The sequence below is a fragment of the Echinops telfairi genome, unplaced genomic scaffold, assembly GCF_000313985.2.
Source record: "Echinops telfairi isolate 266 unplaced genomic scaffold, ASM31398v2 ScPeMD7_60;HRSCAF=208, whole genome shotgun sequence".
Classification (NCBI taxonomy): Eukaryota; Metazoa; Chordata; class Mammalia; order Afrosoricida; family Tenrecidae; genus Echinops; species Echinops telfairi.
Window position 1 is genome coordinate 16,226,898 of NW_022103958.1, and position 23,010 is coordinate 16,249,907.

The window sequence follows — 23,010 nt, forward strand, 5'->3', positions numbered from 1 at the left end:
TACAGAAACGTTTTTTTAATTAGAATTTTTCTTATTAAGAAGCTTGGAGTAACCTCACCTCTGAAGCATTTCACATGAATTGTCCACAGATAAGTCTATATGTTAAAATGTGTCTTGAAATATTTACTGCATAATTTGAAGAAGAAAAATTTCAAAACATTAATGGAAATTGCTATGAAGTCTTAAATTTTCAGTTCTCTAAATGGCTCTCACACCTTCCATAGGTGTGCTTTTTCCATTTCCTTTTTATTTTACACTCTTCTCAAGCTGTGTTCTGGCTTGACAGTATCCAGCTTGCAGTTTCTGCATACTGCACAGCCTCCCACTCCCAAGAGGAAAACTTGCTGCCATCTAATTGATTCTGACTCATGGTGACCCTACAGGACAGAGAAGAACTGCCCCCTGGAGCTTCCAAGCCTCTTTCAAAGGCTGTAGAGTCGCTGCTGGGTTGGAGCAACTACCCTTAGGTTGGGCAGCTCAGTGGGAACCAACTAGCCGCCATGGGTCCAGATATAGCTTTCCATGGAAGCCCCTTAATACCTAATTCTTTTAAAAATATTTATTACTTTTGTTGTCTTATCCTGTAACGTGTGGGTCTGACTTATTCTCATATTTAAAACTAGGATGATAAATTAATAAGTTGGTATATTAATAACTGAAAATATAGTGGAGCGCCCTATATAAGAAACCATAGTTGATGTGGTCTGTCCACTGCGATTTTTCTCAATTACTGCATGAAATAACCCAAGGAACAGACCTAAAAACCCTGACACCAAGAAAAACATACTTCCTATTCCATTGTAATAGAATCCTGGGATTAAAAGAAAAAAATCACAGAACCAATGGAGTGTTGGAATCGCAGATTCCCTAGATGAGCCATCCTGGAGCTGCGGCACCCTCCGCGGCTGGAGTCCTAGCTCTGGGCCCTGGCTCATCCTCCTGTTAAATGAGAGTGCCAAGCCCCGCCCACAGTTTCCCTCCAACCGTGGTTCCACTCTGTTGTATGAGAGGCAGATTGCACGAATAATTTGTAGATGGCCCTTCTGTTCTCACCCTTCTTAGGCAGTGTCACCCCTACACCGGAGCCACCCAGTGACAGGACTCTTTGGGAGGCCTAGTGAACCCACTGCAATTCATTTATGGGCCTCGGGGCCTCCTGGAATTTGTGGGGCTTTTTATTATGCAGCCCATCATAACCTGGAAGTGTCTTCTAACGCCCTGTTTCTTGCTCATGTTTCAGGTTGTACCATCTTTGAAAACTGCAAGACTTGCCGCAACGGCTCCTGGGGGGGCACCCTCGATGACTTCTACGTGAAGGGGATCTACTGCGCCGAATGCCGGGCAGGCTGGTACGGGGGAGACTGCATGCGTAAGTAGACAGCTGGAGAAGCCCTCCTCCTCTCCTCCTAGTATTGGCCGTTTTCAAGGCTCCGCTTGCAAAAGACCAGGGTTTATCTCCCTGGAATCTGAGTTCTGGAAAGCTTGTGGCCCGAGGCCTTTCTGGGTAAAGGGAGAGATCAATAACGCAGGCATGTTTCCATAGGCTGGGTGTGGGTAGTGGACCTCGGTTTGGACTTGCTGGCCCAAGGTGGATTTTATCTGGTCTTAAATCTCCCCTTTCCCCTAAGTGAAGCCAAGGCTTCTGCACACGATTTGCGTTATGTTCCATCCAGAAGCAGTTGCCTGGTAGCCTCGGGCAGCACACTGCAGCTCAGGCTTCAGACATGTTAAGACTGTAGGGTATTTTATTCATTAACTTTTAAACATTGTCCTACCGTTTGACTTCTTTCTTAAATAAGATCATATTTTGTGCCAAAGTTCACGCAACAAACGAAGGCCTTGGTTAGCAACTTTTATTCAAATTGCTCTGGGCCCGTGGTTGCAGTTTTCACAATGTGTCAGCACGCTCATTACTTCTCTTCTGCTTGCTCTTTTTCTCCTGGTCTAGCTTCCCTTTCCCTCCTGCCTTTTCCTCTTTGCTTTTGGGTACATGCCGACTTGGTTTCCTATAGTTTATTGTTTCCTGTGGTACAGTGGTTCTCAACCTGTGGGTCGTGACCCCTTTGGGGGTCAAACTACCCTTTCACAGGGGACACCTACGACCATCAGAACACACATATTTCTGATGGCGTTAGGAACTGAGACACCGCTCCTCTATCCGTCCTCAGGCGGGTCTGCCCACATGCAGGTACGCCCACCTGGCATGAAGACTGTTACCCATGCTACACCATGCTTCAAGACAAAATTTCATTTATTTGTCATTAGAAATAAATGTTTCACAGTATATAATTACATATTATTTTTGTGATTAATCACTATGCTTTAATTACATTCACTTTGTAACAATGAAACTACATCCTGCATGTCAGATACTTAGATGATGATTCATCACAGGAGCAAGATTACAGTGATGAAGTAGCAACGAAAATCATTTTATGGTTGGGGGTCACCACCACATGAGGAACTGTATGAAAGGGTCCTGCATTAGGAAGGTTGAGTACCACTGCTGGTTGCCTATAGTTCATTGTTTTAGAGAGCACGTTATTCCTGGGCGATACTGTTTATTTTATAAGCGCATCCATTATTTCTGTGACAGGATACACCTGGACCTCCATATGCGCTTATTCGCATATGCCTTTCTATACCCATGCATACACCCCTGTCGACTTATGGAGCCACACATATGTATTTTTGGTTGTTTTTGCTGCTCTTACAAAATTGAATATTCTGGCATTACTGAAATGCCTCCTTTTCCTTGTCTGGGAGCTTCTTAGTGTCGCTGCTTATGTTGGTCAAGTCCTGCTGACTGCACCCTTATTTGACCTTTCATATCATGATCCAAAGTCATGTCTCCTCACTAGAAGCAAGTCCTCTCCCCTTTCCCTCCCATCCACAATGACCGTCAAAGAACTGTGCTTCCTCTTTCTCTATAAGCAAATGTGGTGAAGAAAGCTGATGGTGCCCGGCTATCAAAAGATATAGTGTCTGGGGTCTTAAAAGCTTGAAGGTAAACAAGCGGCCATCTAGCTCAGAAGCAACAAAGCCCACATGGAACAACATATCAACCTGTGTGATCACAAGGTGTCGAACGGATCACTGAAGACAAATGGGTGCATAAGCAAATGTGGCGAAGAAAGCTGATGGTGCCCGGCTATCAAAAAGTATAGCGTCTGGGGTCTTAAAGGCTTGAAGGTAATCAAGCGGCCATCAAGCTCAGAAGCAACAAAGCCCACATGGAAGAAGCACACCAGCCTATGCAACCACGAGGTGTCGAAGGGATCAGGTATAAGGCATCATCAGAACAAAAAATCTTACCATAGTGAATGATGGGGGGGAGTGCGGAGTGGAGATCCAAAGCCCATTAGTAGGACACTGGAGATCCCCTTGCAGAGGGGTCTCGGGGAGGAGATGAGCCAGTCAGGGTGCGATGTAACAACGATGAGAAATACAACTTTCCTCTAGTTCCTAAATGTTTCCTCCCCACTCCCACTACCATGACTCGAATTCGACCTTGCAAGTCTGGCTAGATCAGAGGATGTACACTGGTACAGATAGGAACTGAAAATACAGGGAATCCAGGGCGGATGAGCCCTATAGGACCAGTGGTGTGAGTGGCGAAACAGGGAGGGTAAAGGGAGAATGGGTAGGAAAGAGGGAACCGATTACAAGGAACTATATGTGACCTCCTCCCTGGGGGACAGACAACCGAAAAGTGGGTGAAGGGAGACGTCGGGCAGGGCAAGATATGACAAAATACCCATTTATAAACTATCAAGGGCTCATGAGGGAGGGGGGAGCGGGGAGGGAGGGGAAAAATGAGGACCTAATGTCGGGGGTTTAAGTGGAGAGAAAATGTTTTGAGAATGATGTACAAATGCGCTTTACACAATTGATGTGTGTATGGATTGCGATAACCGTTGTATGAGCCCCTAATAAAATGTTTTAAAAAAAATAGGTGACACAATATTTGTCTTTTGGTAATTGACTTATTTCATTCAACATCATGACCACATTATAAAATGTTTCTCCGACACCTCATTATTTTAGTTGTGTAATATCCCATTGTGTATTTACCCTAATTTATCAATTCATTCATTGAATAATGATTCAATGAACTTAGCTGTGCATGTGTTTATTTGTGTCATTGCTCATACATCTCTAGGATATAGAACTAGAAGTGGGCTTGCTGGATTATAAGGCATTGTTATTTCTAGTACTTGATGTCACACCATAGTGTTTTCTGTGGGGGTTGTACCATTTTACACTCCCGCCAGCCACAGGAAACCATTCCAATCCCCCTCCAACCTCACTAGCATTTGATGTTTTTCTGGCTTTTTGATGACTGCAAATTTTACAGAGGGAGATAGTATCTGAGATGGCATTTCTCTAGTGACTAATTATCATGAACATCTTTTCATGTATTTGTCAACTACTTGAATCTTGTTTATGGTGAACTGCTTGTGTCCTTTGCCCAGTTAAAAAAAATGGTTTATTTGCCTTTTAGTGGTAGGATTGTTTGTCTTTTAGTGGTTGAGTTGTTGATGTTTTCTATATATTTCAGAGATTAGATCCTTATGTAATATGTCTTTGCCAAATATTTTTCCAGTCTGTGGATTCTGCTTTTACTTGTATAGTAATGACTTCTGGTACACACAATTACTGCATTGTTAGGAGCTGCTAGTTATTTAATTTTTCCGGGGACTGGTCTCTCCTGGTAACATATCCAAAGTATGCAAGACAAAGTCTCTCCATCCTCGCTCCTAAGGAGCATTCTGGCTGTACTTCTTCCAAGACGGATTTGTTTGTTCTTCTGGCAGTCCGTGGTTCTTCCCTGGAAAGGGCATCATGCTTGGTAAAGGATAAAAGAGAGAGCGGTCCTTAATGAGAAAGATTGACACGGTAGTTAACACAATAAACTCGAGTATAAAAGTGAGAATGACAGAGGACCAGGCAGTATTTCGATCCATTGGACAGGGAATTTCTTTGGGTTGGAACTGACTTGGTGGTATCTAACGAAGACAGAACAAGCTATCTTATCTACCTTCTGTCTGCGCATGTTTTAATTTGATAATCTAATGATAGTTATGTAGTAATCGACTACCTCAGCTGGTTTGGGTCCTGTGTTATTTTCTAGGTGCTTTATAGCTTTAGCTTTAACAGTTAGGTCCTTGGTCCAGTTTCGGACAGTATTACAACTTGGCATTGACTATGAACCCTGATGTTCTTTCCAGCATGAGGCCATCCAGTTTTGCTAGGATCATTTGTTAGAGAGATGGTTTCTTCCCCATGGAATGGACTTGGCCCTTTGGTGAAGGTCAGCTGTGCATTGTTGTTGTCTTTGTTCGGTGCTGCCAAGTCAGTTCTGGTGCATCGTGACTTCATGGACAGCAGAGAAAAGTACTGCTTGGTCTTGCACCCTCCTCACCTGCTTTCCATGTTGGCGCCCATTGTTGCAAACACTGTGTCCATCAGTCTTAGTGAGGGCGTTCTTTGTCGCTGAATGTGTTCGTCTGGGAACTTTAGAGAAACAAATCCACAGAAACTCATGGATAAGAGAGAGTTTTAGATAAAGGTTAGATGTGCATCAAGAAAACATTCCAACCCAGTGCTGCCCAAGTCCACAAGTCCAACATTAACCCATTAACCCATATGTCCAACACCAGTCCACAAAGTCCTCCTCCATCTCACAAAACACACACTATGATGCCGACTGCAGGAGGAAAGCCAAATCAGCGAATGTGTCAGCATCTCAGTGCTGGCAGGGGTGTCCACACGGCTGCTCCAGCACACAGGGCTGCATCAGGGTGGGTCCATGTGGCTTCTCCTTGGGGATGTCTTGCAGGAAGTCAGCCTCTCAAGCTAAAACAGGGAACTGGCTAAGGCAGCTGCACCCTGGTGCGACCATCACAAAGCAAGAGACCCGAGAACTAGAAAGGCGAGGCTCACCGAGCCACTTATCCCTCTGCCCTTAAATTAACCTCGCATGTGTTTATCGGCCAGGTTGGCACAATAAACTAACAACCTCACTGAACTTCTGCTTTACAAGTTTTTCTGGGGACTGGTCCCTCTTGGTCTTGTGTCCAAACTACATGAGATAAGTCTTACCCTTCTTGGTCCTAAGGAGTGTTCTGGCTGTACTACTTCCAAGTGGCTTGTTTATTCTTTTGGTAGTGCATTAAATATTCTTCATCGATACCATAAATTAATTGGGCTCTGAATTCTTTGCCATTAGTCTGTAGTTCTGTTATCGAACCAATATCAGGCTTTTTAAATTTTATTATTACCATGGCTGTACAGTATGTTTTGAAATCAGGAAGTGTGAGGCCTCTTATTTTGTTTTTCTTCAAAACGGTTTAGCTATTTAGGGCCTCCTCCCCTTTTCATATAAAATTGAAAATTAATTTTTCCATTTCAGTAAAAAATGCTATTGGGATTTGGAGTTGAATTGTATTATAGTTATAGTCATTTTTTGTAGCATTGATATTTTCACAATGGTAAGTCTTACAATCCATGAGCATGGAATGCTTTTCCATTTATGTAGATTTTTTCCATAGGTATTTCAACCTTTTAGGGGCTTTTATAAATGAAAATATTTTCTTAATTTTCTTTTCAGAGTCCCTTTATACAAATAGAGGAACCCAACTGATTACTGTGTATTGGCTGATCTTTCACCCAACCACTTTTCGTGATTCTTCTATTAGTCTCAGTAATTTCCTTGTAGCATGTCTGGGATTTTCTATACATAGGATCATGGCATCTGCAAATGAGGGTATTTTACGTCTTTTATTCCAATTTGGAAACTCTTTATTTCCCTTTCTTGCTTGCATTGATCCGGTTAGGACTTCCAGTAGAACATTGAGTAAGAATTGTGATAAAGGCGTCATTGTCTCATTCCCATTCTTAAGGAGAATATGCTCTCAATCTTTCTCTGTTGGGAATAATGTTGGCTGTTTGGTTTGCATTTATGTTCTTGATTCTGTTGAAGCATATCTCCTCTGTTCCTATTTTGCTGAAAGTTTTTATCAGGAAAGGTGTTGGATTATATGAACTGTGTCTTCTGCATCCGTTGAGAAAGCCGTGTGATTCTTTGTTTTACTTAGGTGATGAATTGCAGTGCTGGCTTTTCTAATGTTCAACCATCCTTGCACCCTTGTATGAATCCCACCTGATCATGAGGTGCGTTTTGTCTTGCTTTTTGAGAGGCTGCTCAATTCTGTTGGCTAGAGTTCTGTTCAGAATGTTTGCATGCACGCTCATGATGGGTATTCGTGAGCAATGGTTTTGATTGGTGCTGTAGCCTGGCTTTAGTACAGGGCTGTGCTGGTTTCACAGAATCAATTAGGGAATATGCCTTCTTTTCTGTGTTCTGGAATAGTTTGAATAGAATTGGTTTCTGTAGTGCAGTTGAAATGTGAAATTCTATTGGTGAACTTCTTGAATATTGAGTTTAGTTCCTGCACTTCACAGCAAATTGCCAACCTGCTGCTGGTGCCAAGAGAAGGAGGATTTTTGAGACTTACTTGGTTTCCAAGAACTCCTTATGCTGATTTGAAAGAGTCTTCTCTGAGTTTCCTTGAAAATGGAGCGGAAAGCTCATCTCTCACTCAGTTTAATATTATTCCTTTCTGCAGTGCTCCTGACTGATGAATATTCCTTCAAGAGTTTGTATCCCAAAGCGGCCAATATACAAGTTGCTATTAGTTCCTTAAGTCTAGTTTACACGCTTCCTATTGGAGTCAGAGGCTCAGGCCAGCCTTACAATATGAGCAGTTTTACTCAGTCTACAGAAGTGGGATATTATTGAAGAACCAATGTGTGAGGAATGCCATGGTTTTCACAGAGCTAGAGTGAACAGCAGCAGATGCCTGGTGGCGCGGTGGCTAAGTAAAGAGTACAGTGAAGGCATAGAGAGCATGGGAGATAGAAGAGAGATTGAAGTAATGGAGTCAGACACAATTCATGGTAGCATGGTCACCTCAGCCCCGCTTGGTGGTCCTCCTGCGGCGAGCTGGAGAGACGTTTATTGCTCACCAAGGCTTATAACTCCTTCAGGGGGCCTGATTACAGGTAACCACATGTCACAGGAAGGGGCAGTTCAATAGGCATACACATCATAGGAAGGGGATGTATGATAGGCATAAGCATGACAGGGATGAGCTAGGGGTGTGGACATAGGAATGGGAGGGACTAGAGGTATACATATGACAAGATGGGTGGACCCTAGACTCATGGTGGTGGCCTAACCTTGGTCACTCTTGGGTGGGCTTCCTCTCTCTGGGGTCTCCTACAAGGAAACAGTCAACTACTATCCTTATCAGAAGGGAGTGGGTCCTACTTGTGGGATAAATAGTGGTGACTGCTTGCTTTAGATGGCTGACAACCCTTAAGGAGAATAACCCCTGACCTACTTCTGTTGACCTCCAAGTGTATAATCATCTGCCACGTGTAGCAAGCCGCCAAGTCTGGGTTATATTTGGGGGAGACAACTTGGGAGAAATCTTTCTGTTTCCCACAGGTCAGCAGTTAAAAGACTCTAGTGTCTCTGAAGCAGAAAGACATCCTCCTCCTATAAAAATTTGTAGTCTCCGAAACCCACAGGGGGCAATTCTACTCCATCCTATCAGGTCACCACGAGTCTACTTGGAAGAGAAGGGGGTTATTAGACCTTAGAGTAAACCCAGGAGTTAAATGATCCAGAATACAACTGGTTTAAAAAAACATCAGCTCTCATCGCAGACTTTAAGCCTCAAAAATTCTTGGAATTGGAGTGCTTGGTAGCTTATCTTCCAGGATGACTAGCTGCAAGGTTGAAGTCTGGCCTTCCTTTGGCAGTGGTTCTCTGGAAACTAGATCACGTAATAATCAGGAGCATGAGCTCGGGAGGGACACAAAGCTGAGTCAGTCATAGTTTTGCTGCTCAATAGCAATGAGACTTTGACCAAGTCACTTAGCCTTGCTAGTTTCAATGCACCCTTCTCTATCATAGGAATGCTACTCAGGTGATGACTTTGCCTTGAGAATTAAATGAGGTGATGTGAGGTGGTTAGTATTCACTCCATCTGACACATAAAAAAGCTTAACTTCTGTGGTATGTAATAATAATTATTATCCTATATGCTCTTCGGGAGTCCTGGTAGCATAGTGGGTTACACACTTGGCTGCTCACCAAAAGGTCAGCGGTTCAAAGCCACCAGCTATCCCAGTGGAGAAAGATGAGGCTTTCTATTTGCATAAACAGCTACAGTCTTAGAATCCATAGAAGCAGCTCTGGTCTCTCCAATAGAATTGATATAAGATGCTATCAACTTGATGGGGGCGAGTTTATATGTTCTTCAATAGACAAACTGGTAGGTGATCCAGAAATAAAGCTGCGTGTGATATTAGTTATTGACTATGAATTAGAATTATAATACACAGCTTTAGATTTTATACTGATCTTTGGAATATAGACCGTAACTTTGTACTCGTCTACTGCTTTGGATCAGATGGATCATTGTTCTTTCTTTATGTGGGTGAAAGAGCAAGGGTATGTGATGGTGTTGGAGTGATAGACTGGGGTCAAGTCATGCATGGTCTTTCTGCGATAACAGCACCAGCTAATGGAGCAGCTATTAGATGATTCCCTGTGTAGTACTTGACAGGCAAGGCCTTGTTTGGTCACTCCAACCACCCTTCCCAGGAGGTCCAGTTCTTGCTACCATATTGTAGATGATGAAACTGCGGCTTAGAGATGTGAAGTTCAGTTCCCTAATAGCACACACACAGAAAGGACAGAGTTCAGGGAAACCCAAGGCTGCGTGGTTCCAGATCCCTTGTTCTGAATCACAGTCCGACCCTAACTCCCATTGGTGAGTTTCTGTAAAAGCCTTCTACAGTCTGATAGAAGTAGTCAATGGGACCTCTCCTGTGAGCAGGAATGGGAGAGAGGCTGAGACTTGAGAGTTCAAGAAGGATAGGGACAGCGATGGAGGGAACACGAAAAGGCACCAGCGAGTGATAAGTTAAAGCATGTTCACACAAGTCTGAGGACTACGTGAAGCCGAAACTCATGGGCAGGCCACGCAGTTACTGCATCCAGACAGTGGGCAGTGCTCGCCTGCAGTGATGCACAGAGTGGATACAGCCTGCCATTTCACTGACCCAGGAGGGTTGAGGCAGAGATCCAGACTGGAGAGGATTGAAGTCACAAGGATCTGGGAGAGGGAATAAGCCCTGGAGGTCTCACTGAGGTGGGAAATGAGACGTGATTGTATCAAATTCACGGAGCAGAGAAAGCAGTGGGTGTTGTGTCCGAGAATAGGGTTTCTACGTTGATGCTCTCAGAAGTGGCCCATGGTGTCATGGTGATGTAGATAGATAGATCTCCGTGGTTAGACTAGTGATGGCAGTCATAGGTTGGATGGCCACCCTCAAAGACAGCATGATTGGCTGAGGCCAACATGCTCACTCCCTAATTCAGTAATTCACTCATTCATTAAAAATAGTTCTTGGATGGATGCTTGTAAGTGCTGGGCACTGGTAGGTGTTGGCAGCTTAGAAGGGTCTAAAGATACTGGAATGTGGGCAGTGCTGTGGACTAAGGAAAAGGAGGATGACGGTCACATCTGGTTCTGAGTCAGTTCCGTTCAGTTATACATGCTCAGCTCAGTTACCCACATCCACACATCATCAGAGCCACAGCATTTACGGAGTGCTTCCTAAGGGGACAGCGATGAGACCTCAAGGAGGATGCAACACCTTTATAGAATCAGGGCTGTTCCCACACCTCATACGGACACTAAGAAGTATAAGGGGAGTTCACAAGAGGGAGAAATTCAGTTCACTGCTGAATGCCTGCTCTGTACCCTGCACTGTGCCCTGTACTGTCTGTGTTCCCTGGGAGCTTGAGGCTGCAACCACTGTCAGTGCCAGCATTGACCCAGCAGATGGCGCCCAAGGGATCCTTTCAGACCTTTTCATCCTGAAGAAGAGCTCCCCGCTGGGTACCATCTGCAGAGCCTTGGCATTTTTACCCCCCTTGGGAGCCCAAGAATGGAGGAGGAGTGATGAGTAAATGCCAGAAAGGATCTGCGCTGGTTTGTACATTCCAGTTATGGCGCATTCGGCACTGAGCAGTCTCCGGAAGAACTTTCATTTGCTAGCGTCCTTGTCAATGTTGGTGATGATCAGTTTCAACCTAAAGCACGGAAGTCTCAAAATCCATTCTGTGATTGGTGGATTTATTCACTCACACCATGGGCAGGTTATGTTAACCAGAAGAATCCAGAGAAAGGCCTGAGGCCAGTGAACCTGGGAGTGGTCTCCATCAGACCCTCCTGGCCTGGAAAGATGTGCTAGGCTGAGTAATTTCAAAATGCCCAGGCAAGGGAAAGGAACGGATTATTTCTTCTTTCCTCTGACTTATAATTTTAAAGTAGGAGCCCTGGTGAAGTAGTAGTTACGCATTGGACTGTAATACAAAAGGTCAGGAGTTTGAAACCATTGGCTGCTCCATAGGAGAGAGTCCAGACTTTGTCCTCCCAGTAGAATAGCAGCTAGTCTCCGAAACCCCCCGGGACACTCTACTGTTCTAGGATTGCTTTGGGTTGGCATGCACTCAATGGTAGTGAGTGTAATTTTTAAAAAATCAGATCATCAGACAGTGGAAAGAAGAGGACAATCATATATACATTTCACCTAGATTCATCAGTTACGTTCATGCTCCACCACTGAGTTTATCCTCTCAGTTTCTCTCTTTATTGACATCAAGGAAGGATGTTGATAGTTCCCATGGTCCACAATCTATTCTCATCACTCTTTAAATATTCAAATTGCCCAGGATTTGGCCAGTGAGTCCCTTCAGCCAGTCCACCCATCAGTTGGGGAGCACATCCTTGCTTTCTGAGTGTCCAGCACATTCCCAGGTCAACTTGACACCCCACGCCCTTGTTCTGAGACCAGCCATTTCTCTGAGAGACGCTGGTTCCTCTGAGTGGGATGTGGTATTTAGGAGCTGAGATCTGGGGGCTGGCAGTGAGAGGCACTGCTTTTACATCAGAAGGAAGGCTTTCCCCCCATTGGGCTCTATACATTGGGAAGTTGCGTTTTTAAGCAAAACTTCCTTGACTGACCTCCTGTGACTTCCCGAGTGGTATTTATTTAACTTGGCCCTAAACTGAGTTCCGTCGTCACCAAAAATGGCGACGAGGTCTGGTGAGTACCCCGAGATGCCACACCCCATCTATCACGGCAGTAACCCTCACCTGCCAGTCTCAGAAGGACCTAGGGAATCTCAGTAGGTAGGGAAAGCTGCCCGGCTGACAGAAGATTGATGGGAGAGGTTACACACCTTTAATACATGCTAGCTTCTTGGTCATAGTTTAGACCGAGGAAGAGGGATAGAGGACTTGGCCATAAGCCATGTCCAAAAATGTTTTCCAGGCTGGAATAATGACAGGAGGAAGGGAAGGAAGAGGAGGAGGATGCGTCTAAGCTGATCCTGGGGCCAAAACCAGGAGGGAGAAGAATTAAATGAGCAAGAACAAATCTGAGAGAAAAACGGGTGGGGGGAGAGTCCCGGGGTTGGGCTATGGATGTACAGGACCACCTAGGGTGAAGTGACTGAAAACTAGCTCATCTTCCCAACTGACTGCTGCTTTTTGTGGGTGCTAAGCTGCCCAGACAAAAAGCCCTATTGGGTTTCCCTGGGCCTGGAGCTAAGGGTGGTTAGAGCCTGGGGGTGGTACCAATAGGACGGAGATTTGAATCTCTGCTCTTTCCGGGACTTTGGACAAAGTTGTTCGATTTTTGGACGCTTCTGTTTCTTTATTTAGAAAAGGGACTGGTAACTGAGAGTCCTCCGAAGGTTTTTGTAAGGGTGACAGGAAGGACTATCCGAAGTCCCTTGCTCTGGAGGCTGGTACATAGTCAGGATAAGCCAGAAATGTATCTCTATCCAGTCCGTTCTGACGCATAGCAACCTTATTTAGGGGTTTGGAGGCTGTCCATCTTTATGGGAGCTGTTCGCCTCCTTTTTCCCTGGAAGAGCAGCTGCTGGGTTTGAACTGCCTTCCTTGCAGTTAGCAGTCCAGCACCTACCCAACCATGTCGCCAACCCTTCCTCTAGTGAGTGCAAGTCCCCAACACATGGGGGCAGCTACACGCATCACCAAGCCAGAGCCACAAAACAAACTCCTTTTCTTATTTTCTTTGTAGGAGAACAGCATAGGAGAGGGGAAATGGTGAAACAGAATTTCCTAAGAGACAAGAGAATATAAACCAGACAGTTTATAGCAGAGGCAGTCTCCTCAAACCCACACTGGATGATAAATAGCATTTTATATTTTATGTGCTGAAGCGCCTGGGACTCCAGGGAATTACTGTTTTAACCTTTACCGAGGATTACATGTTGTCAAAGTGCTCAGCCATCAGCGCTGGCTTCTGGTTAGGATGCCGGTGACCAGAGAGACCTTCCCTCCTGCTGAAATAATAAGAAATCACTGGTTAAAAAAAAAAATACTAGTTAGGCCCAACAAAATCACCGAGCACGTTAAAACCATCAAATACCTATGGACCTGAAATGGACCAGCCCTCGTGTCCACAGGGGTCTGCTCTTCCTGAAGGAGCCAGGTGCCAGGAGGCCTCTGGACTGGGCCCAGCTGCTGGAGCTGCAGACAGAGCAGGGGAAGGGGGGGATGGCGAGCTGCTTGATGAGCGTGTGGCCCTTCAATCTGGAAGAGTCTCTACAGCAGAAACCATCCTCCCAACTGAGTCCTCCTCCGCAGTGAATGGCCGTGGAGCGAGGAGGGGGAAAGGAGGAGGTCGGAGGATGATGGGTCTTGCCGATCCAAAACTAGTGATCGCAAAGCCTCACGGTCTGTTTTTCAGCTCTGTGGTCATGGAGGTACAGGACGCTGGGGTGAGACCAAATCAAAGCAAGAGCCCTTGAACTCTTGGAATTTGAATTTCAAGCCCCCTTTAGGGTGACAGAGGGGCCCTGGTGATGCAGTGGTCAAAGCATTTGGACACCAACTGAACTGCGGGCAGTCCCAACCCACGAAGCTCCGTGAGAGAAGGACATGGGGTCTTTACGGCTACAGGTTTGGACCGATTACAGCCTGGAAACTCTAGGGGGCCGTTCCCCTCCATCCTAGAGTCTCACGACAGCAAGGGGTTGGGTTTGGGTTTTGCCTCAAGGCATTGTCTTGAGTACTTTGATGTTCTGACTCTTTTCATCCTCATCCCACCCTCCTGAGCCGAGGAAATGGACCAACCGTTGAGCTGTCCGAGAGCTTGGAAGTACTGGAGCCAAGATGCACATTCAGAAGTCAGCCCTTTGACCCGATTTCAGCCTTGACAGCAGTGGTTCTCAACCTTCCTCAGGCCATGAGCCTTTCAGACCGTTCCTCATGTGGTGGTGACCCCAACCATAAAATTATTTTTGTTGCTACTTCATCACTGGAATTTTGCTACCGTTATGAATTGTCCTGTAAATATCTGATATGCAGGATGTATTTTCATTGTTCCAAATTGAACATAATGAAAACATAGTGATCAGTCACAAAAACAATATGTCATTCTATATTGTAAAATACTTATTTCTAATGACAAATAAATTAACTTTTGTGTTGAAGCATGGTGTGGCATGGGTAACAGTCTTCATGCTGGGTACTTGTCTGTGGGCGTATCTGCATGTGGGCAGACCCACCTGGAGACAGTTCCTAAGCCCATAGGAAATATGTGTTTTCTGATGGCCTTAGGCAACCCCTGTGAAAGGGTCCTTCGACCACCCAAAGGGGTCACAGCCCACAGGTTGAGAACCGCTGCACTACGTGGAAACTGCCTCTTGATGTGTGAGGTGTTTGAAGCCCTCATCCCAAGTGCCTGCCTGAGGGCCTGCTCTTTAGCTCCTGTGGGAAAGGGCTCACCTGAGCAGGGAGGGCATGGTCAGGGGCGCCTACCAAGTAAAGAGCAAGAGCGTCCTTTTGGCCCGACAGATGGGATGACTCGTGCCATCTTCCAGGCCGCCCTGCTATTGCTGTCGGGGCTGTGACCTGAGGCATGGAGGCTTCCCTCCAGGCAGGAGATGAGGCTTTCAGCGAGTCCTGCAGAGGCTGGGTTTCAGACACTGGGCTGTCCCGGTGACTGGCAGCCATCGTCCGTGTCTGAGATCCCGACAGGACTCAGGAGCAATAGCACTGGACTCCGCATGTAGCGAGCACTCCAGGTGGCCGGGCACAGTCCTGAGTGCTGTCCGGCCAACCTCTCTTCATTTAGTCCTTAAAGCCCAGGGGGTGCTATTAGTGTGATTCTCATATTCAAATGAGGAAAGGGAGCCTCTGAATGTGTAGGCAGCTCTCGGGCCTCCCCACAGCACTGGAGTCGATTCTGGCTCACAGCTCCTGGGCAATGTGGGACTGTGCTGGAGACCCTGGGCTGTCAATCTTTCTAGAAGCAAATAGCCTCCTCTTTCGTCCACAGAGAAAGGCTGCTGGACTCGAACTGACCTTTTGGTTGGCAGCGGAGCACTTTAGCCACTCTGCCACCAAGGCTCCTTCTAGGGTGACACAGGTCACAAACGTCTGAACTGAGCTTCCAGCGGCACGTGGCTCCCCAGGCTGACACCCCCCCACCCCAACCCTGGGCAGCTGTCTCCTGAGTGATGGTTGAAGGAGGGAAGAAAATGCTGGTGCCTCTGTGTGAATGCTCCTCTTCCGTCCTTCCTTTCTAAAGGAGCCCTGTGGGGGAAGCATCGGGCTGCTAACCAGAAGGTTGGTGGTTCAAACCCCTCAGCCCAACTCAGGAGAAAGAGGAGGCTGCCTGCTCCCAGAAAGATGTTTGACTTCGGAAGTCCTAAGTGGGGTGACTATTGATGGGAATGGATTAGATGCCAATGGCTTGGGTATTTTCTTTTTAAGAGAAACTGTTAACACTAAACAAAACCAACGCAGAACAAGCAACCCCTCCCTTGTCAGCGGCGTGTTGTATCTCGTTCCTGGCACCTCCTCCCCACCCACCATGCTGGTGAAGACGGGGTTTCTGTCTGAATGCTGAAGGTGTCTCTGGGGAACCTTCCCACTCTCTTGCTGGTTCAGAAACTCATGAAGATTGCCTCTCAGCCCTCTCTCAGCAGGGCCCATGCAGCTAGCACGCGCACACACGTGCGAGCACACACAGTCTCCCTCCGACCGCAGGCAATGTTAGGGCGTCTGTCTGAGCACTCCTTCTGGGCCTCTCAGACGCAGGACCACCTGCTTGGTTGGCCAGTGGCACTTTCTTCACAGGGACAGGCAGCTGTGGTCACTGTTCTGCCCTGGAAGAGAGGTGTCATTTGTCTGCCCTGTTCCCCCCACCCCCACCCCCCCACCCCCGGGCCCTACGACACCCTGAGGCCAAATCGGAGTGGACTGGGAATTGGAGGAGGCCCTTGATATAGGGAGGAGGGAGCCCCTCCCTCCTCTTCCTCTTTGCTTCACTCTCCTTCCCCCAAGCACACTTCCGAGAAGGGCCCTCTATGCCTCTGGTTGGTTGGAAGCCATCCCCATGCGGGGGCCAAACTCTGCCTGCCCCGTCTGGGAGGGTGCATGATTTTAAAGGAAAGAGGCCTGAGGACTTCGGGCACCCGGCACCCTGCATTTCACATGCTGGGCCAGCCCCTCGTGGGGCTCTAGCGGAGGCTGGGCAGCTGGCCAGGCCTCCAATGGCCCTTCCCAGGAGGCCTGAGTGCAGATGAGTCCTGCTCCCATGGGTTTGGGGAGGGCCCCAGGGAGCCTGCTTCCTGATTCCTGCTTCCATCTGGAGAGACAACACCGGAAGCAGGCCTGGCAGCCTATGCTGCTGGTTTTAACTTGGGGCTCCCCAGCAGGAGGCTCACTGAGGGAACCAGGATTTAACACCTTGCAGGCTGGGAAGCCGCCAATCCCGAGGGCTGTGCAGGAAGAAGGCTTTTTTGGTCGTACACCCTGCAGAGCACATGACACTCCTGCAGCAGAGCGGCAGAGGGGGGCGATGAGGCCCGTGAGGGGTGCAGGAAGCAGGCACGTGCACTTGAAGGCGGGGGCGACCAGAGATTAAATAGATCCCACTAGGGGCTGGAAAACCTTCCTGCTTCAGAATGGCGTGGAAAGAGACTGAGTCAGGATGCTCCTCAGTTAGTTTCACATCTCAGTCAGGACCTGTTGGCCCTAGACAGCTCCAAGTTCAAATCCCTACTCTGTCACTGCTTTCTGCAATAGCTAACATGTCTCGCTCTTTCTGGGAAGGACTTCCTCTGGGTAATCTTCTTTTCAGCCTCCGCAAATCAAATGGAGTAGTGCGACTTTCCTTCCCCCTTGAGTCGGGTGGCCGGGAGCCCTGAGGAGCCTAAGGCTGCAGAGTTATTGAGGACAAAGCTGTTCCAGAGTCTCTGCTCTTAGCCCCTCCCTCACAGAACCTTCTCACTTCACCCCCCCAGCCCTGCCCCCCACTGTGACCTTGGAGTCACCTCCCTTCTCCCTCCCAAGTACTTACTCCTAGGGCAGTGGTTCTCAACCTTCCTCATGCTGAGACCCTTTCAGACAGTCCCTCCTGTGGTGGTGACCCCCAACCATAAAATTATTTTCATTGCTACCCTGTTTTCCCGAAAATAAGACAGTGTCTTATATTAATTTTTGCTCCCAAAGATGCACTAGGTCTTATTTTCAGGGGATGTCTTATTTTTCCATGAGGAAGAATATGGTACACATTTATTGTTTATTGTTTTATTAAAAGAGACTTCGCACTTCTTGTCTGCTCTGGCTGCGCTGTGGCCAACAGTGAGCTGCGCGGCAGTGCCCGCCGCTATGGTCCAGAGTCCAGAGTCATGGTAGCTTGGGGGGGGTTATTTTCGGGGAGGTCCTATTTTCGGGGGGGATGTCTTTCAGCAAGAGGTAAAACTGTAAGTAGGTCTCATTTTGGGGGAATGTCTTACTTTTGGGGAAACGGTACTTCATCACTGGAGTTTAGTTACTATTATGAATCGTCATGTAAATATCTGGAAGTATTTTCATTGTTACAAATGGAACATAATTAAAGCATAGTGATTAATCACAAAAACAATATATAATTATATATGGTGAAATATTTATTTTTAAGACAAATAATGAAATTTTGTCCTGAAGCATGGTGTAGCATGGGTAACAGTCTGACTATAACAACAGTAAACTATATTGCCACATTTTTCGACAGTATGCGTAAAAAGCCAACGTCAGTGTGAAGGTTGAGATAGCTTTTTCTCACCAGATGAGCAGATCTGCACGTACGTGAACCCGCCTGGAGATGATAGAGGAGCGGTGTCTCGGTTCCTACAATCACTGGAAATATGTGTTTTCCAATGGTCTTGGGTGACCCCTGTGAAAGGATCGTTCAACCCCCAAAGGGGTCACACCCCACAGGTTGAGAACCACTGTCCTAGGGATTTTTGTAAGGATTAAACTAGACTGGTCAGTGTTTCTTTCTGTCTTGCATAAGGTCTCTGTGGGTCAGAACCGACTTGATGGCACCTAACCACAGCAGTCAGTACTAGTTGGTACTGCTAGTACATAAACACCCCCCAAGGAAACAGCACATAAATAACCCACTGCCGTCAGGCTTATTCTGACTCACAGCAACTCTACAGAGGACAGAGTAGAACAGCTTCACGGGAGTCCAAGGCTGTAAAACTTTGGAAGCTCATCTTGATCCATCAGAGGGGACACTAAGTTCAAACTTTTGGTTAGGTGACCAGTGATTTTCTCACTATACCACCAGGGCTCCTATTGGATTATTCACTCATATGGAATGTATTGATTATATGCCAGGGATCATTCCAGGCATATGAGAGAGAAATAGAGCGATGATTGACAGATAAACAGGTAGATGAATGATAGTAAATAGATAGATAGATGATAGATGATTTATAGATAAGCAGATAGATAGGTGATTGATGATTGATGATCAGATCACAGATGGATTGGTAGACAGGTGATTGCTAGGTGAAAGATAAATAGATCGATATCTGCTTGAGTTGACTCCTACTCATGGTGACCTCTGGTCAACCCAAATAAAGGCTGCCTGGTCCTGCGTGGTCTTCACAATCACTACCATGTTTGGACTGTTGTCCCAGCCCATGTTGTCCACCACGCTCACTGGCCCTCTCCTTCGCCAAACACAGCGTTCCCCTCCATCAGGTGAGCCCTCCTGATGGTGTGCCCAAAGCAAGTGTGTAGGGCAGTGTTTGGCTGTGGTCCATCAGGATTTTATTGATGGAGCAATAAAAATCCCCAATAAATGATTGCATCAGGTATTGTCTCTGTGCATCCTCACCTTCTGTGTTTCATAAACTGGGAAACCCGACAGAAACGATAAACAAACAGAACCAAAATGAAACAGAAAGAAATAATAATAATATAAAGATAACAAAAATAAAGAGTGAGAAGGACAAGATCACCAGCAATATTAAAAAGTCAGAGAAGAAATTTCTATTGTGGAACAAGCCAGAAATATTTACGCCTAGGGCAAATTCAGATTTGGGTCAAGAAGGAGGTCAACTGACCACGAATATTACCCTGTGGTTCAATCCACCATAACAAAGCTGACAATTCTGTCTGATAAGACAGCTGTTCTCATCCCTAGGCTTTGACCACAGGGGATCTGCTAGTCAAGAGGCTCAACGTGACTAGGTAGTCTGGAGATGGATTTTGGAGTCGGACTGCCCTTCCTAGCCTTCTACTGCCCTTCTACAAATTGGATGCTCACAATTTACGCTCTTTTTCCTTTATCATATTTGGATTTTGCTATTGTCATCTTTGGATCACACAGGCTGGTGTGTTTCTTCCATGTGGACTTAGTTGATGCCTCACTTGGATGGCTGCGTATTTGAATACAAGGCTTTAAGACCCCAGCCACTATTCCAATTGATAGCCGGGCACCACACTTTGTTGTAACACCCTTACCTTCAGTGATCTCTTTATGACAGTGAGTATGCAGCAGGGCCATGTTATAGTAACTAACCGTTTTGGATTCGGGCTAGAAGTGGGAGCCCAGAATCCATCTGCTCTTCCGTGCGTTATGAACGACTCTGGTTTACTTTAGCAGTGACATTTTCTTTTATGACAAATAACAACAACAAAATGAAAAACTGAAAAGAGAAACATTATCAACCATCCCTCTGGGGCATAAGGTGATTTCACTGATAACATCAATAATGTATCCCATGGCATAGAATGTAAGGTACTGTTAAGAAGAGGAGGTTATTGGAGCATGGTTCAGCTGTGAACGGCAATCTGTGAGTTGTTGCTTTGTACAGACTGATTTCTTAATTGATGGAGCTCTGTTCACATTGAGGGTGGGGTTGGTGCGCAGCTAGAGGGACATTTCCTGTAACATTCCTTACAAAGGCAGATCCTCGCCTATCAGATTAATACCTGGTATATGAATGCAAGGGGAACATTGACATACTAAAATATATGGTGGTTCTGGGTCCCCTTCCATTGGACACCCGCTAAATCAGGGGTGCCACACACGGTCCAACAACCGCCATTTCCACAGTCTTGGGTGGAAGCATCCTTTGCTTCCTCTCTCAACAGGGAATGTCAGTACGCTTAGGGCTACAGGTACTTTTGAGGTAGGGCCCCATTCATTCAGTGAGACTTCCATGTCAAGTCCTTGTGGTGTGGCATTTGGGGGATGCTATGGTCCCTGTAAGGCCAGTGTCTAAGGTCATCATAGTGCCTAGAGTCCATGCGGTGTTTCGCCAAGGGTTGGGTAGAAACATATTAGAAGTGTCTACCCAGGAATATAAAACTCGGTTTATTCTCACCTTCGTTCCCCTAAAATTATTGTTCAGCACCCCTTCCCATTTACCCACCATACCCCCCAACAGAAATGTCAGTGCCTCCTCTGAACTGTAGATGCTCCCCTCCCCTGGTCTGAACTTGATCTTCCAGTAAGGGGCTCATCTCATTCCTGTGAGGGACCCTTGAAATATCTGCTTTTTAAAAGCAGACCACCAGACCTTTCTTCCTGGTCTGTTTTAGTCTGGAAGCCCCGCCCAAACCTGCTCACCCCAGTGGCCCTGCTGGTATTTGAAATATGGGCCCCGAGTGGCCCTGCTGGTATTTGAAATATGGGCGGCCTCGCTTCCAGCATCTCAGCAACGTGCTAGCCACCACAGTGTGGCAAACTGACAGGGGTGTGTGGTTGAAATATGAAAACTAGATCATTTTAAATGGTGCAAAGCATGAGGGAGCACCTTAAGCAGAGTAATGATAATGAGTGGGGAGATGTGAAGGTCTATTTTAGTGAGACGATCAAGTCCAGCACTAAGCCGCTGCATCACCAGAGATCCTTTGGGAAGCCGAGTTTCCTTCCCAGAGGAAGGAGTCGGCTGCATGTAGATGGGGAGGCATGGTGCCCCGGGGGTTGAGCGTGAACAGCAAGTGCCAGCCTGGCGTGGGCACAGAACTGGAGCGGCAGGAACAGCCGATGAGTGGCAGTCGGGCAGAAGGTATATCTGGGAGGAGAGGCAGTCGTGAAGGTCACGGAAGGCATGTGCACACTGGGTAGCTCCGATCAAGGCAGGAGGGAGGCCTGGGAATTCCTGGGTAGGCAAACGATTCCTCTGCCGGGCAGTTGACTGAGAAGTTGGAGGTGCTAGTTCACCTAGAGGTGTCTTGGGAGTAAGGTCTGGCTATCTATTTCTGAAAAAATGCCACCATTGCAAGAGCATGGTTCCACTCTGCCACACGGCGAGTCACCCTGCGGTGGTGCGGAATTGATGGCAACTTAAAAAACAAAAAGAAAAATGAAATCTGGTTTACTGATTTGAAAGGTGATCTCAGCTGCTGTGCCACCAATAGACTATGGAAGGACTAGGATGGGCAAGGAGCCCAGAGCCCCAGAGGGAGGCAGGATGGAGGATGGGCTGTATAAGCAGGCGCTCCCAGTGGAAACTAAAGAGGACACTTCCCGTGGGAGGAGCACAGGGACCCTCAAATCTTAGTGGGGAGGTGAATGTACAACTTCAGAATCCAAACAAAAACCCCACTGCCGCCGAGTCCATTGGGACTCCAGGCGACCCGCTGGACAGAGAAGTCCTGCCTGCGTGGTTTCTGAGACTGGACATCATGGCAGAAGCACAAAGACTCATCCTTCTCTCTCGGAGGGGCAGGTGGTTTCAAACAGCTGACCTTGAGGGTCAGCAGCCCAATGTGAAATCTTCTACTCCACCAGGACAGCTTATTGGACAAACTGACAACAGTTTAAACAAAAGAAACACAAGCCCGCAGTCTGACAGCCTGTCCAAGTAGAGTTTGCACTCCTTCTCGGACTCTGTGGAAACAGTTCTATCATGATTGTCCTGTGCAGCGGTGTCCACTTGTGGCGCTGTGGCTTATGTTCATGCCCCTCCGCCCCCCCGTGGTGTTAACTGGATATAACTGCGTGGTCTGAGTACAGGATAGGAGCCCACAACCTTTTCCTGCAAAATGTATTAAGCAATAATAAATAATTTAGGCTAGATGCGCCATATAACAGCTTTCGTCCTGTGAAATGTCCATGACGCTATGTAAATGAATTTACATAGTTATGTTCTAACACAGTTTTACTTAAAAAAAAAAAAGACAGTGGGACATATTTGACCCGTGGAGCAAGGTTTGCCCAGCCCCTGGTAGAGAATATTATTTGTATACGTGATCAAAAATTTGTTTTTTCCATAAGCCCTAAAAGACATCTGCCCAAACTGCTTTTGTAAAAGCGTTCAGCTTGCATGCTAGAATCTGTCTTCACATGGAAGCCATCATTTCATTTAAAGACAATTTAGATAAGTAGTTTTTAAGTCGTAGGGATTTCTTTTTTTTTCCTTTTTTTAATTATTTAATCATTTTATTAGGGGCTCTTACAGCTCTTTTTAAAAAAAATCATTTTATTAGGGGCTTATACAACATACAACTCTTATCACAATCCATACATACATCAATTGTGTAAAGCACATTTGTACATTCATTGCCCTCATCATTCTCAAAACATTTCCTCTCC

The 23,010-nt window shown here is 46.5% G+C and overlaps 1 protein-coding gene across 1 annotated transcript in view; it reads left to right on the forward strand.

The window, feature by feature from the left end:
• PAMR1 (peptidase domain containing associated with muscle regeneration 1) overlaps positions 1-23,010 on the forward strand; it is a 97,510-nt gene that overhangs the window by 33,438 nt on the left and 41,062 nt on the right. Inside the window, exon 3 of the mRNA XM_045291007.1 lies at positions 1,241-1,369. Coding sequence (XP_045146942.1) covers positions 1,241-1,369 — 129 coding nt within the window. The remainder of the gene's footprint in view (positions 1-1,240; positions 1,370-23,010) is intronic.